This window comes from Nematolebias whitei, chromosome 10 (genome assembly GCF_014905685.2).
Source record: "Nematolebias whitei isolate Nwh7 chromosome 10, NemWhi1, whole genome shotgun sequence".
Taxonomy (NCBI): Eukaryota; Metazoa; Chordata; class Actinopteri; order Cyprinodontiformes; family Rivulidae; genus Nematolebias; species Nematolebias whitei.
Genome location: NC_056507.1, coordinates 36455986 through 36472748, shown reverse-complemented (window position 1 = coordinate 36472748; position 16763 = coordinate 36455986). Strand labels below are relative to the sequence as shown.

Here is a 16763-nt window from a genome sequence, read left to right as displayed (position 1 = left end):
TCATGGTTACTTTACAAATATGTGTGTGTGTGTGTGTATAAACATATGAAATGCTAGAAGTAAGGGAATTCCCCATAAACGTTTTCCATCGATGCCTGTTTGAAACATTTTTTAGGGTAAAACTTATGTTTGCAACAAGCTATAAGAGCTAGCATGCCCATTAGTAAAGTAAACAAGGCTCTCTAAAACTTGGCTAATTTACAAGCTAACATTGACTGGTTAGACACTCATGGTTACTTTACAAATAAAAATAGGACAGACAATTAATAATGTGCACAATAAGAAACTTTTCTTTAGAACAATAAGTAAACTTACCTCATGTTTATTTTATTTTTTTCATGATTTTTACTTTTTTGTTCATGTATTAGAAAAACAAAACAAACAACCTGCTGGCTTTCTGGTGTTTTAGCCAAAAACTGACATCTAATTCAATTAAATATTGATTCTTGCAATTAAATTAAGATGTTAACCTTGACCTTCTAGATACGTATGTTCTGATACATTTTAAATTTAGAATCCTTTAAAACTGTGAAATTGTGGTATTTTTGCTGAAGGTTATTGACCTGTCAGAATCTACTTGCTCAGGGCAAACGTCAACACAGCTGGTAAGAAGTGAGCGCTGTTCAGAATGTTTGTAGAGAAAAATTAACAAGTTTTTGTACAAAGATTTGAAAAATGTCAACAGGTAATGCTTCTTGAAAGTTGACTGTGCATAAACATAAACCTTGTCTATCTGTACATGCAGAAACGATGGAACTCAAACTCTTGTGCGCACTCATTTCCATGTATTTACATAGCGAACACAAAGTGGCTCACAGCCATTGCTGTGGTTTTTCTCTACAAGCCAAACAGCTCTGTTTTGCATTCACAGTTTTCTGGAAACATTTTCAGCCATGTGAGGGGAGCCACAGACACTAAGTATTATTCTTCTCTTTGTATTTTGCCTCAGTTTCACCCAGTGGTTATAGTGAGTGTCAACCCAGCTCCCATTTCAATAGTTTGAGAGATAAATTTGAAGGGTTTTAATATTCTGCAGCATGACTTTTTACTGTGCGTGGCCAAACCTTTCGGCACCGTCCTACAGTCTGTAAAACCCTTCAGCTCATACTGACAAGACCTATTCAGCTGATTATTTATCAATCACATTTCAAGCTCTGGATTCCATATGAAAGCTTGTCAAATCTCGCTTCGATTATGACAGCACGAGCCAGGACATCCATCAATAAAATGAAGGGTTGCAGAAAAGTCACAGAACAATTCATCTGCTTGCATTCTAATCACTAGAGAATCAATTTCACTCAAGAAAATGTTGAAGGTTTGTGGCCAAATTCTCCCTGAACGTTTAATACGTCAAGCCTTTATTTTTGTGAGCACACGTTAAACGCTTGTCAGACGTATTCACTTGTCCTTCACTTCACACCGTGACCTAAAAAAGGAAACGGGAGAACATGTTCCCATTATGGTCAGGAGTGACTAACAAGATGGCAGTAACTCACTGAACGCCACTGGGACTGAGCAAAAGCCATAAAACATGTATACACAGGGATCAGAACTAATAATCTGACAAATAATGGGCACATCATAGTTTGCAGCATTTGTTTAGCATTTATTTCAGGGTCACAGCCTGTGGTATGAACGAGCGGAACGCAGGGCTGTGGCGCAACCTGCAACCTTGCTGTGTCCATCGATTTTCACCCTGTTCCTCTAATTAAAGGTGCTGACACTGACTGAAGGCAGATTAACACGGTTATTGACTGCACGCAACCCTGCAACGAGCTGGTGGAACACACACAGCTCTGCAAAGCATCACAGCTTTTTATATGATGCAGAGGCAAGCTCATAGAAAATCAAGCTGCACGAAAATTATGTGGCTACAATGAACATGGACAAGTTTTCTTTATTTAAGACATACCAGAAGAGGACAATCCTATTGTTGCCTTGTTTCCAGAACCTTCTTGCAGCTTTGCCCCAATCTGGGTAGTGCTGGTCCTGGAGCATCATGTCTGTCACCTTTGGAAAGTAGCAACGGAAAAAAATTAATTGCTACAGGATGTAAAAATTCACTGAAGTACATGCATGAATTTAGGACATAAACAAGTTTACTCAGCTGTTAGCAAAGCAAAATTACAAAGTTTATAGCACCTGAACATCTCACCAACTTTGAACCAAAAATGCAAAATGTACAAAATAATAATAATAACAATAATAATAATAATACCAAAATGATGTGTCACAGGTTCTACTATTATGAGAAAACGTTTTGTTAAATTAAATTAAAGCACCAACAAGTTTTGGAATTTCGTGATATGTTTGAGGTTTCACACTGTGACTGGAAACTGTCTGGAAAAGGTTCAGAATATTAGAATATCAGGATCACCTGTTGAGACACTGCCCAGCACCTGGGCCACCAAATTTAAGCAAGTTGTCAATTGGGTGCATACAAATAAATTGGTTTTAAACATATCTAAAACCAAAAGCATTATATTTGGATCCAATTGGAAATTTAAAAACTCAGCCCAAAGTAAACCTGTCTATAAATGAACAGCCATTACTCAGGTAGAATAAATTAGACTTCTGGGAGTTATTCTGGACAGCAGATTGGACTCTGCAGATTGAACGCACTGTTGCCGTGATGGGAAGACAACTAGTTGTTATAAAAAGATGTTTACATTATATACCATTAAAATTAATCCCTCAAATTATTAACACAGTTGTCTTGTGTCACTTGCAGTATTGTCCGATGGTGTGGTCCCGTGCTTCAGAAAAATACTTCACCAAACTACAATTAGTCCAAAATAGAGCAGCTCGTCTTGCACTGAATGGTTCCATATATATATAAATATTATCAGTATGCACAAAGCATTAAGTTGGCTTTTGGTTAAAAATAAGGTTGAACTTGCCCTTTTATGCTTTTTTAGAAACATTGTGGGCTCTAAGACACCAACAGTTTTATATAATTGACTTTTATTTAGCCAAACTTTACACAACTTTAATACAAGGCATGCTTTAAAAGGTTCTTCCAGCAGGCAACAGGAACGCTGGACAAAAGAGCATTATTTTTAGAGGAATTAAAACCTGGAGCTCTATTCCTTCATCTGTGTTAAATATAACAACTGCTAGGCACTTTAAAAGAGCCCTGCTAAATTGTTTTATTATATAAAGTGTTATAATTATACATTTAAGAATTATTGTATATTATGCTAGGTTACTACTGTTATATTAAGTTTGTGTAACTGTCTTTGTAATAAATGTTGTTGGGGTTTTTTTTTTATGATGTGGACCCCAGGAAGAGTAGCCATTGTTACGGCAATGGCTAATGGGGATCCAAATAAATAACTTAAACAAATAAACATTTATTTTTTTAAATAAATATGTGGCCAGTGACTGATTACACATAGTTATTACCATTTATTATACACCTGCTCTACTGGAAGCAAATCTCTGCCATGCCAGTGTTAATTGTGTGATAAGAAAACATTTGTCCAATAAAAATATACAGTATAATAACAATAATAATAATATGTGTGTAAATTTAAGTTATTCACCTACTAGACTTGTACCAGCTGAAAGTAACTTTTTCCACAATAAAAACATTTTCTTACAGGGATGCAGAGTTGGATGAAGACACCTTTAATGAATATCTATACATTATTATTTCCATGAAGCTGCAGAAGCAAGGTCAACTTGTCAGTGAAGTGTCTCACAGGGGGAAAGAATAGGACTGGAGTCAGGGGAATGTGAAATTTCAGACACTTCTTGTGCTCTCTTCCAGTGAAAACAACAATGTGGAGAAGGCAAACAGGTCACCCTCAAAGTGTTTTTAAATCAATCAAATATTTAACGACATCTTGTGAATAACATCCGGAATACGCCCTAATATAGCATATCATGCTCTTTAACACGCACATCTGTCTCCCTGAATTACCTTTTATACTCACATTTCCTCTTGTTCCTACTTTCTGAGCACATTTCCCTTTCTCCTTCACCTCTGTATATTGCTTCTTACTCCTCCTGCACCCCCCCCCCCCCCCACTGCCCCAGTATGTACTGTAGAATGCTAATGTGACTGGTGAAGCAGCTTGTCAAGCTGTCTCAGTTGTGTGCATGCAGGTCTCAGAGCCACACTCCTCCCTCCACAGGAAGTCCACTCCCGCTGGAGCTCTGCTCCTCATTCATGTTGAATAATGAACAGAGGTAGGTTCCTTCTACAACCTACTCTGTCCCTCCTTGTGCATCTATCGTTTCCTCTGACCTGCCATAGATCACAGCCACAGGTTACTTCAGGGATTCACAGACTGAACTGAACTCATGTGGATTGATGTTCTGCAGCATTGTGCTATATAAGGTGTCGTTTTTCCAACATCTCAATTACGCCTTTAGTTCAGGTATTTTCACTTGAGAAATACAAAAAAATGTTGTCTTTGAAAGATTAATAAAAAATAAGTGTAATTCACACGATGACAAAATTATTTCTGAATACGGTTGAAAGGATCTTGGGTACCGTCAGCGCTACTTGCCTGATAGTTAAAGATGGATGGGATTAGGATCAAATTTAATATTCTTAAGAATTAACCCTTTGTTTTTATAAAATATGACTTTGATCAGTGGCACAGTGGTTCAGTTGGTAGAGCTGCTGCCTCTCAGCGAGAAGGTTGCCGGTTCAAATCCCGGTGGGGGACCTAGCTGGGTGGAGTTTGCATGTTCTCTCCGTGCATGTGTGGGTTTTCTCCAGGTACTCCAGTTTCCTCCCACAGACCAAAAACATGCATGTTAGACTGACTGGTAACTCTAAATTGTCTCCAGGTGTGAGTGAGAGAGTGAATGGTTGTTTGTCTTGTTTGTCTCTATGTGTCCCTGTGATGGACTGGAGACCTGTCCAGGTGTCCCCCACCTCTCACACAGTGACTGCTGGACATGCGCACCGGTGACCCCCGCTACCCAAAGAGGAAGAAGCAGGTAAAGATGATGGCTGGATGACTTTGATTATAGGTTTTCTAAAGCAAAATGAATTTTGAACAGAATGTCTGTATTAAACAGAATTATACGCATAAAAATTATACAACTGAAACAAGTTTGATGGATAGTTCACTTTAGAAATGAATTCAGATGAATGTTAACAATTCTGCCAGATTGTCAAATTAATCAAGTATGAGATTGAAAATAGAGATTGTTTTACTAACATGCATCAGCTTAAAGGTTTCACAACCAGATGGTTCCTATATTATGGGACAATGGTCCCTTACTGGATCAAGGCTGTTTTGAAGCCTGTGTCTTTAAGGGAATTTCAGAGGCTGATCACACCTCCAAAGTACCACAGCAAGGAGGCAGATTAAGGGCCAGGGACCTCTTAGTGGTCAGCGACTTGTCCAAGACAACCAGAGTTGAGGTGATGTCTTCAAGCAGGTTGGCAGGGAGACCGCTGATGGAGCAGGAGTCAGAAAGCACAACTATTGATTGGTCTAAACCTTAAGAGTTATTTATCAACTTTGTTAGGTTTCACTTTAATACGCCTCATCCTTTCTCAGGCGTAGAGGCCATCTCATGGCCACTAGGTGGCATGCTGTCTTTTCTGCAGCAGTTGATGGACAGAGATCTAGCGTTCAGCACAATTAAAACTTATGCTGCAGCTATTTCTTCCTGTCACGAGGGCTTCGGTGAAAGAATAGTTCTTAATCACTCGTTGATGAAGCGTTTCCTGAAAGGTGTACGGAGACACAGACCTGTGTCACGTCCACTAGCTCCACAGTGGGACCTAATGATGGTCCTGCACGCTCTGATAAAAAATCCTTCTGAGCCTTTAGATCAGGTTTCATTTAAATTTCTGTCATTTTAAACAGCCCTGCTGTTAGTTCTGACGTCGGCAAAGAGAGTGAGTGATTATCTGCTCTCTCTGTTGCTCTCTCATGTCTCAGAATTCAAGCTGACGGCAGTTCAGCTGTACTGCTTTTTAACCCTGCTCTGAAAAGCATCACAAGCTCATTCAGATAGAGAGTGATAAACTTGGATGGGTTTTATCCTCTTCCTCATAATTCTGAGGAGGAAGCAACATCTCACCTCCTTCTGTCCGATGCGTGCATTTTTCATGTTACATGGTGCACACGGCCGCACTGCGCCGCTTTCAGCATATGTTCGTGCATTACTGGGACAACTCTTCAGGACGTCCTCTATCCACCCAGCATTTCTCACACTGGTTGTGTGAGGCTATTTCTGAAGCTTTCAGTTCATCTGGGCTGGAACCTCCAGAGAATCTCAGAGCACATTCCACCAGAGGGTTTTCATCCTTCATGGCTCTGCATGGAGGGATGACAGTGGAGGATATTTGTATGGCGGCTGCCTGGTCATCGCCATGTCCAATTATTCGTTTTTATCTATGTGATGTTTCTACTTTCTCCATGACCCATTCTGTTCTCAGGGTTCTGACAGAATGATTATTATTTGTTTCATGGAGCTTCACTTTTGAGCTCACACCTGCCTGCATGCAGTCACAGGGTGAGATATTTATTATCAGTCACAAGTTCATGACTGCTGATTTTATCGTTGTTAATCAGTTCATCCCGAGGAGCTGTTGGTCTGCTCTGTTTATTGTTACACTGTTACAATTCGTATCCTCCGTTGTTCCTATTCACAGCAGCAGGTCTGCTATCCCAGCCTTTTATCCTCACCAGAGATCTTTTCTCCAGTGCGCACCTGCGCATGAAACACGCAGTTACGCAGCATGTAATTATGCACACAAAAGGCTGAGTGATTAAATGGTTGTTGTTTTTTTTTTTTTGTGCAAGCAGGTGCTTCATGTTGTGTCTGAATGGACCCAGTGAGGCATGGACTACATCCTGCTTCACCTTTAACCCACTAGCGACAGTCTTAAAGGGCGAAGCCTATACGAAACAGAATGTTGGTTACGTACTGTAACCCCAGATTCTATGAGTATAGGCGTAGCCCTTTAAGCTCTGGGCCTCACTGGTTCCTAAATGGCTGAAGAAAAAAGCTATTTGGGAGCCAACTACCCGGTCTCACCATAATTTATACGGACCGGGGGTGAGGCCCACACAGCAGGTGGGTGTGGACTAAAGTTTTCAGTGCTGCGTGCGTAGGGATAAACCCACTAGCGTCAACCTTAAAGGGTTATGCCTATACTCATTGAATCTGGGGTTACAGTACGTAACCAACGTTTCTGTCCGTGAGGCTGACACATTATCCAGTTTTAAGACCTTGGTTTTCTGTGATGTCCCTTAGTTATGCTGCTGTAGGTCTTAGACTGCTGGAGGACAAACTGACCACATTTCCTCGCTCTGCTGCTATCTTTACTTACTCTACTGTTTGGTATTTGTAATTATTTCCATCAACATGGTTTTTGTCTTTCCTCCTATAGAAAGTACACCTGGACCTGTCATTCTGTGTTCGTTTGCCTCTCCTTCCTGGCCTCTCAAACCAAGCCAGTCAAAGCAGGTGACCGCTCGTCCTGAGTCTGGTTCTGCTGGAGATTTCTTCCTGTTAAAACAGAGTTTTTCATTTCCACTGTCTCCTTTGTGCTTGCTCAGGATGGGAGACTGCGATGAAGTGAAGAGTCAACACAATCTGCTGCTTCCTCAGATAGAGAACTTTACTAATTGGCTTTTTATATATGTGAATATTTCTGTTCAGTGACCTGAGACAACTTTGTTGTGACTTGATAAACTGAACTGAATTGAATTATACACCAGACAGCTGATGCTAAACCTTGGTGATCTGTACAAATGACATCAACTCATGCTTTTCAAAGTTATGTTACACAGCAATAGTCTGCTGTAAGATAAAAATAAATAAAGCTTGTTAAATTATTGACAGATTTTTAATCAGATAATATATAAATCATTCATTTAAATTTTACATTTCAAAATATTTCACAATCAGATACCATTTCTGCATGAATCATGTTTTAGATGAGTCTTGAAGAAAGCAACCATTCAATTTCTGCTTGGATAGATGTCCTAGGGGCGGCTGTGGCTGAGCGGTTAGAGCAGTCGTCCTCCAATGCGAGAGTTGGTGGTTCGAATCCACCAGCAGTCACATAACCAAGTGTCCCTGGGCAAGAAACTGAACCCCTCATTGCCTCAGATGTGTGTCCCATCGGTGTATGAATGTGATAAAGAACTGATTAGTCTCTTCAGAATGATTTGTTCAATTAGCTTTGTAGAGATCTAGTAGAGTGCTGTATGAATGGGTAAATGAGGCACAGATTGTAGTGGAAAGCTCTTTGAGTATCTTGAAATAAGATAGAAAGGCGCAATATAAGTACAGTCCATTTTCCATTTTTCCATTTAGAGGAGGCCTTTTCAACACAACTGCTCAGGGGCCACAGTTTCTGAAAGTCAGCAGCTCAGGGGCCGGGCATCCAGAGATTAAAGTCATTACGTACATAAATCAAGTATTACAATGATCTGTTACCTTTTAAATGTGTTTTTTTACTGAATCATAAATGCAAGAAACAGAACCAAAAACCAAAACTCAGAACCCTGCCCCTCAATTTATTTTATTTTTTATGAAGTCATTGCTGGGCTGGATTTCCAACCTGCGGGCCACCAGTTGAATAGCCCTGTCCTAGAGTATGACCTTGGAAAAACATACCAGAATACTCAATGATCAATAAAGGCAGAGAGACTTTTAGAGAGAACAGTATTTGGCAGATGACTTTAGGTCAAAGGTCAGAACAGAAGAAGGTTCCTTTATGATTCACTCCAAAACTGTTATTTACCCCGTCAAGCTGCTATTACAGTACAGCTAAACTGATTTGTTTTTTATTCATCAGTGTGGTACTAAAATTAAAGAGTTAAAAATCTGTTTAATTTTTCAAAAATTCAAACATATCGAGTTTCAAGAAAACACAGGAGCTTGAATCTCACCATCCAAGCAGTCACAAAGTCTCCCATCCATGTCCCCACGGCAGCAATCTTCATAAAGCTCTCATTCCTGATGCCCATGTATTCTGTCACCATGTGAGGCCTGCATGAACAAGACAGCAAAGGTCACAAAAATATCTTGGATATTTTAGAAGGAGGCAAAATAGGCGAGAGGTAAAAGCTCTGTCAAAATGAATCAAGAAAAATCGGTCACTGTCTCCACTAGCAATGATGGCAATCAATATCTAAACCTGCAAAAACAATGAGAGCTAGCTTGTTTTCCAAAAAGTCCCCAGGACAGTAAGCAATTTACTTCAGCACAGTGGAACTGATGCAGTAGCTCTGGTTTCATTTGCTCCTGCAGTGTTTGTCAAATTATCCATTTATTTGGCAGATTTGTCTCGTGTCTAGTTTATTTCGAAACACCACAACCATCCCAATGAGTTCCCTCCTGTTAAAGCACTGGATCTGAGTGAGCCGAGTTAACGTGTGCACTTGCACAGATGCAAAGCCTGTACTCGACCAAGACATGCTATTAGAGAAACAATCTCACACGCGATGGTATCTGATAAAAAAAAAAAAGACAAGTTTTCTTGAGGAGTCCATGCTGCTCCTTCATCTCTGTAAAGCAAGAGAAGAAGATGAGAAGCTTTTGTTCAGACCTGCAAACCCACCCACCCAGCGCACCCGCTACACCATCACTCCATTTTCTCCAGGTAATAGCTCTCAGGGAGGGAGGAAAAGTGGGTCAGTCGCCTCCTATATAGAACTTGCCAAGGAGAGGAGGAGAAAAGTGGAGAGCGACTAGGCCTGTTTGATCTCCTAGCATGCAGTGTCTTAGAACCTGAGAGGAGCAGGTGGGCGCTCATCACCTCCCCCTCCAGCCTCCTATCACCCCCCACCTTCGACAGGTCACACTCATGAATAAATGGCGATGGATAGAGCTCGGGCTGTGCTTTCAAAGGGTCGTTTTTAAAGTCAATAGTTCCATTCATCTTTGTTTTCTTGGCCATTTTGTGGCCGCGAGCAAACGCTAAAATGATTCTTATTGCACATAAAGCTCAAGAATATCTCGGCTTCAACCTTGCTGGTTTACAGTTTATTACCAGTATGAATGTTTACCTACGATGGTTATTTTTATCCTGTTTTTTTGTTTTTTTTGTCTGTTGTCATTAAATATCTACTTAAGTCTTTTGGTAAATGAGCTGTGTTCATATAGGTCAAAAATGGTTGAAAATCAATGGAGGACAACCTGTATTAGCTGAAAATTAATGGAGTAACTTAAGGACATGATCGGATATTAGAAGAAAGGGTTCTGGGGAAAGGTTATGAACAATTACTAAATTACTAGGCCTGTCACGATAACAAATTTTGCTAAACGATAAACGATAATATTGTTTGAAATTTTACAATAATTAGTAATTATTGTCAAATTAACCCCCCCCCCCCCCCCCCCGAGGTCGGCCTGTTAGCTTAGCTCGTAGCTTAGCTTCTCAGCTTAGCTGCTTTTAACAATCCAAAAACACGATTTTGGACGGTTAAAACAGATTTTAAAGAGAAAGGGAGGGGACAGTGAAGAGCACCGGAGTTGAGCTTTTGTCGTCCAGTGTCTTCAGTAGAAAGAGAGAGACACGAAGAAACGATAAAGCCGAAAAATGAAAATGAGGTTGATAACTTTCATTTATCATGAGATTGATTTGTTTATTGCGACAGACTTATGAGTTACCAATTGTATACTTTCATCAACAACTTCAGTTTAGGAAAAATTAATTAGTTCTAACTGGACATTTGAGCTAAGATGGAAACAAGATTAGAGTGCATTGCTGTGATTTTAAAACAATTCTGATCTCTAAAATTTGACATTGGTGCATGTTAATATTGTTTTATAAAACTTTATACTTTTACATTGTAAACTTTCCAATGTCTTGCACCAAAAGTACTAAAGCTAGCTGCTATTAGCGATCACAAGTACCTATAAAGTTCTAAATACAGTGCCTTGCGAAAGTATTTGGCCCCCTTGAACTTTTCAACTTTTTGCCACATTTCAGGCTTCAAACATAAAGATATAAAATTTTAATTTTTTGTGAAGAAACAACAAGTGGGACAGAATAATGAAGTGGAATGAAATTTATTGGATGTGTCAAACGTTTTTAACAAATAAAAAACTGAAAAGTGGGGCGTGCAATATTATTCGGCCCCTTTACTTTCAGTGCAGCAAACTCACTCCAGAAGTTCAGTGAGGATCTATGAATGATCCAATGTTGTCCCAAATGACTGATGATGATAAATAGAATCCACCTGTGTGTAATCAAGTCGCTGTATAAATGCACCTGCTCTGTGATAGTCTCAGGGTTCTGTTCAAAGCGCAGAGAGCATCATGAAGACCAAGGAACACACCAGGCAGGTCAAAAATCGATTGGCTGCCAAATGGCGGCCACGGGAGTGTGCATGGGAGGACTATAACAAGAATTTAACAAGATTAACACTTAAAAACAATTATTTGTTTGCTCGACATTACAGCAAAGGTGTGTCTCAGTTGAACTTTTCCTTAATAAATGCACTTTGATGATCAAATCAGGTGTATTTTGCCAGGGTGGCGCGGCAAAATACACCTGATTTGATGTTTGCACCAGGAGTTCTGGAGAGAGACGAAGGTGGCTTGGTATGGCAAGCCAAGTGTCTCATTAATAGACACTTTTACCTACTAATGAGACACTTGGCTTGCCATATTAGTTGAATGCCCTCTAGTTGCTGAAAATTGTAGTATTCAATCAAAAATATAATAAAAATAAAAATCAGTTTTGTGTTGTGTTTCCTTGACTGATGAAGCCTTCCGGATAGAAGGTTAAACGTTTCAGCAAAAAAAGAAATTGTCCAGGTGACCTGACTAAAATTGTTGTAGTATTCAATATTTTCCATGCCAGAATGAATTAGTCAGATCTCAGCCAAAAATTGGGTTATAAATATGGAGAAAAATATAAATAAGTCGCTTCGCTGTATATGTCACAGGGCATGCTAAGTTATGCAAAAAGGTGCAACTTATACAGGAAAAAATACGGTAATTATAGCAAGCTAATGACCCACGAGTGTTCTTAAATACGTTAAAAGCAGAGAAAACATTCTTCACAGAAATAAAAATCATATGTTATCACTTCAGAATACATTTAATGCATATGACAGGGTTTTATTGACAAAAAATGTGAAGCCCTGCAGGTGACGTATTCCCTCAGTTAAGCTTGCAAATAAAATGGCCTTGATTGGAATGGCGATTTATATTTGCATTAAGTCGTTAGACATTCAGTGGCTTGGCACTGCCCCAGTTTCCAAGGAGATCCCATTGGGAGTCATTTACCCAAAGCGAAATTCCAATCGATATTTCTGAAAATGCTGTCTGGCACCACACACAGAGCTTTAAATCTAAAAAGAATTCACAGCTGCCAGCCCCTGCCCTTTTCACATATTTAATTGAGCAAATGTTACTCCTGCACCAATGGACTTTTTATTCCCCTCCTCTCTCTTTTGCAGAGCACCTGTGATGAGTTTGGGGACTCTTCGTTCAGCGTGATCAGAGGCAGAGTCCTCTAACTTATTTATGCTGGCTGAAAATTTAATAGCCTTTGGAGTTGGATGACCTAATGAGAGGATTTGATGTAGTGAAACATCAGTACAGTAGGACCATGAATAATCAGCTCTAAAATGGCTCCCGTGACTTAGTCGCAGAGCTAGTCATGATGCTGGTGCCAGAGCGGCCGACTCGGGCAGCTTTGTCCCTACGAGGAATTTTATCAGGTTTCCCCACACTTGTTCAGACATATTATTCAAGGACGTTTCAATGCCTCCCTGGCTTGTCTTGTTCTATCAAGAAAGCAAGAAATTGTGATTTTGTGCAACGAAGGACACTGAGTTTTAGAGTTTAGACGTTATTGCCCTGTTTGACTTTAAACTAGTAAAAAGTTCCTCAAATAATGTGAACTCTGTAGAATCAGTTACACTTCAGTGCTAAGTTGCTCTGTTGCTTTTGAGATTGTTTGGTTGAATCCTGCAGCTTGGCTGTAATATTTATTAATCTTTTTTTTCTCTCTCCATAATTTCAAATGATGCACTTCATTTTAGATGCTTTTATTGCTCAGGTCACAATTCTTTGATCTTCATTAACTTGAGCTATAATGCTTAATGACGTTTTTAACCAAACATAAAATGGACTTGATTTTATAGAGTTTAACAGAAAGCTGACTTTAAGACACTATAGTACACTGATTTTAGTGGAATCACAGTGAAGCCAGGTGGGGCTGCAAAGCCCAGAGTCTAAATCCCATGGTTCTTACTTGAGATGGATTTTAATTAGGAGTAGTAATGTGCAAAAATAGTCAAATTCCCAAAAGCACAAACAGGCCATCCTATTTCCCCCTCATAAGCAGATGAGTCAGTGGTGTTTGAAAGTTTGTGAAGCCTATAGAATTTTCTATATTTCTGCATCAATATGATCTAAAACTTCATAAGATTTTCACACAAGTCCTAAAAGTAGATAAAGAGAACCCAATTAAACAAATGAGACAAAATATTATACTTGGTTGAGGAAAATGATCCAATAGTACACATTTGTATGTGAACCTCTAGGAGAATCAGAATCAGAATGTTTTATTATCACTGCACCGAGATACAACAAGAACATCAGTTCATTTGAAGGTGAAATTAGAGTCAGGTGTTTTCAATCAGTGGATGATGATCAGGTGTGAGTGGGCACCTGTTTGATTTAAAGAACAGGATCTATCAACGTCTGCTCTTCACAACGTGTTTGTGGAAGTGGATCATGGCAGGAACAAAGGAGATTTCTGAGGAGATCAGAAAAAGAGTTGTTGATGCTCATCAGGCTGGAAAAGGTTACAAAACATCTGTAAAGAGTTTGGACTCCACCAATCCACAGTCAGACAGATTGTGTACAAATGGAGGAAATTCAAGACCATTGTTACCCTCCCCAGGAGTGGTGGACCAACAAAGATCACTCCATGCGTGGAATAGTTGGCGAGATCACAAAGGAGCCCAGGGTAACTTCTAACAACTGAAGGTCTCTCTCACATTTACTGATGTTAATGTTCACGAGTCCACCATCAGGAGAACTCTGAACAACAATGGTTCATGGCAGGGTTGAAGGAGAAAGACACTGCTCTCCAAAAAGAACATTGATGTTCATCTGCAGTTTAATAGAGATCATGTGGACAACCCAGAAGACTGTTGGAAGAATGTTTTGTGGACGATGAGACCAAAATAAAACTTTCTGGTTTAAAAGAAAAGAGTTTTGTTTGGAGAAATGAAAACTCTGCATTCCTGCATAAGAACCTCATCCCATCTGTAAAACATGGTGGTGGTAGTATCATGGTTTGGACCTGTGTTGCTGCATCTGGGCCAGGATGGCTTGACATCATTGATGGAACAATGAATTCTGAATTAAATCAGAGTCATGCAGCGACACCATGACCCTCGGCACACAAGTGGTTCTACCAAAGAACGGTTCAAGAAGAATAAAGTGTTCATGTTTAGGAATGGTCAAGTTAAAGTCCTGACCTTCATCAAATCCAGATGTTGTGGAAGAACCTGAAGCAGCAGTTCATGTGAGGAAACCAACATCCAGAGCTGAAGCTGTTCTGTACAAAGGAATGTTCCTCCAAGCCTCAGTACTGATCAACAGTTACCAGAAATATTTAGTTGCAGCTATTGCTGCACAGGAGGGTGGTCACACCAGATGGAAGCAAAGGTTCACAAACTTTTGCCATTCACAAATACAGTATGTAATATTTGATTGGTTTTACTCAATAAATTAATGACCAAGTATAATAGTTTTGTCTCATTTGTTTAACTGTGTTCTTTTTATCTACTTTTAGGGCTTGTGTGAAAATCTGATGATATTTTAGGTCATATTGATGCAGAAATATAGAAAATTATAAAGACTTCACAAACTTTCAAATTCCTTTAGCAACTTTACAAATCCTAAATTCAACACCAAATAAGAGTCTCAGGCTCAAACTTAAGACACTGCTTCTGAACTGCCTGAAAATAATCTATTCAGTCCAATTCAATTTAATTTTGTTTATTTATTCATATATAAATATAATCTCTATATGTCTATATCTCTACTATATATATATATACAGGTCCTTCTAAAAAAATTAGCATATTGTGATAAAGGTCATTATTTTCCATAATGTAATGATAAAAATGAAACTTTCATATATTTCAGATTCATTGCACACCAACTGAAATATTTCAGGTCTTTAATTGTTTTAATACTGATGATTATGGCATACAGCTCATGAAAACCCAAAACGCCTGTCCCAAAAAATTAGCATATTTCATCCCACCAATGAAAGACAAGTGTTTTTAATACAAAAAACGCCAACCTTCAAAATAACCATGTTCAGTTATGCACTCAATACTTGGTCGGGAATCCTTTTGCATGAATGACTGCTTCAATGCGGCGTGGCATGGAGACAATCAGCCTGTGGCACTGCTGAGGTGTTATGGAGGCCCAGGATGCTTCGATAGCGGCCTTAAGCTCATCCAGAGTGTTGGGTCTTGTGTCTCTCAACTTTCTCTTCACAATATCCCACAGGTTCTCTATGGGGTTCAGGTCAGGAGAGTTGGCAGGCCAATTGAGCACAGTAATACCATGGTCAGTAAACCATTTACCAGTGGTTTTGGCACTGTGAGCAGGTGCCAGGTCGTGCTGAAAAATGAAATCTTCCTCTCCATAAAGCTTTTCAGCAGATGGAAGCATGAAGTGCTCCAAAATCTCCTGACAGCTAGCTGCATTGACCCTGCCCTTGATAAAACACAGTGGACCAACACCAGCAGATGACATGACACCCCAGTGACTGTGGAAACTTGACACTGGACCTCAAGCAATGTGAATTCTGTCTCCTCTCTTCCTCCAGACTCTGGGACCTTGATTTCCAAAGGAAATGCAAAATTTACTGTAATCAGAGAACATAACTTTGGACCACTCAGCAGCAGTCCCAGGCGAGATGCTTCTGACGCAGTCTCTTGTTCAAAAGTGGCTTGACCTGGGGAATGTGGCACCTGTAGCCCATTTCCTGCACACGCCTGTGCACGGTGGCTCTGGATGTTTCTACTCCAGACTCAGTCCACTGCTTCCGCAGGTCCCCCAAGGTCTGGAATCGGCCCTTCTCCACAATCCTCCTCAGGGTCCGGTCACCTCTTCTCGTTGCGCAGCGTTTTCTGCCACACTTTTCCCTTCCCACAGACTTCCCACTGAGGTGCCTTGATACAGCACTCTGGGAACAGCCTATTTGTTCAGCAATTTCTTTCTGTGTCTTACCCTCTTGCTTGAGGGTGTCAATGATGGCCTTCTGAACAGCAGTCAGGTCGGCAGTCTTACCCATGATTGCGGTTTTGAGTAGTGAACAAGGCTGGGAGTTTTTAAAAGCCTCAGGAATCTTTTGCAGGTGTTTAGAGTTACGTCATTGATTCAGATGGTTAGGTTAATAGCTTGTTTAGACAACCTTTTCATGATATGCTAATTTTTTGAGACAGGCATTTTGGGTTTTCATGAGCTGTATGCCATAATCATCAGTATTAAAACAATTAAAGACCTGAAATATTTCAGTTGGTGTGCAATGAATCTGAAATATATGAAAGTTTCATTTTTATCATTACATTATGAAAAATAATGACCTTTATCACAATATGCTAATTTTTTGAGACAGGCATCTTGGGTTTTCATGAGATGTATGCCATAATCATCAGTATTAAAACAATTAAAGACCTGAAATATTTCAGTTGGTGTGCAATGAATCTGAAATATATGAAAGTTTCATTTTTATCATTACATTATGGAAAATAATGACTTTTATCACAATATGCCATTTTTTT

The 16763-nt window shown here is 39.6% G+C and overlaps 1 protein-coding gene across 1 annotated transcript in view; it reads right to left on the bottom strand.

The window, feature by feature from the left end:
- The window catches only part of tmem117 (transmembrane protein 117), a 153066-nt gene that overhangs the window by 35764 nt on the left and 100539 nt on the right, over window positions 1–16763 (bottom strand). Inside the window, exons 4-5 of the mRNA XM_037683733.1 lie at window positions 8880–8979; window positions 1913–2010 (exon numbers count right to left, since the gene is read on the bottom strand). Coding sequence (XP_037539661.1) covers window positions 1913–2010; window positions 8880–8979 — 198 coding nt within the window. The remainder of the gene's footprint in view (window positions 1–1912; window positions 2011–8879; window positions 8980–16763) is intronic.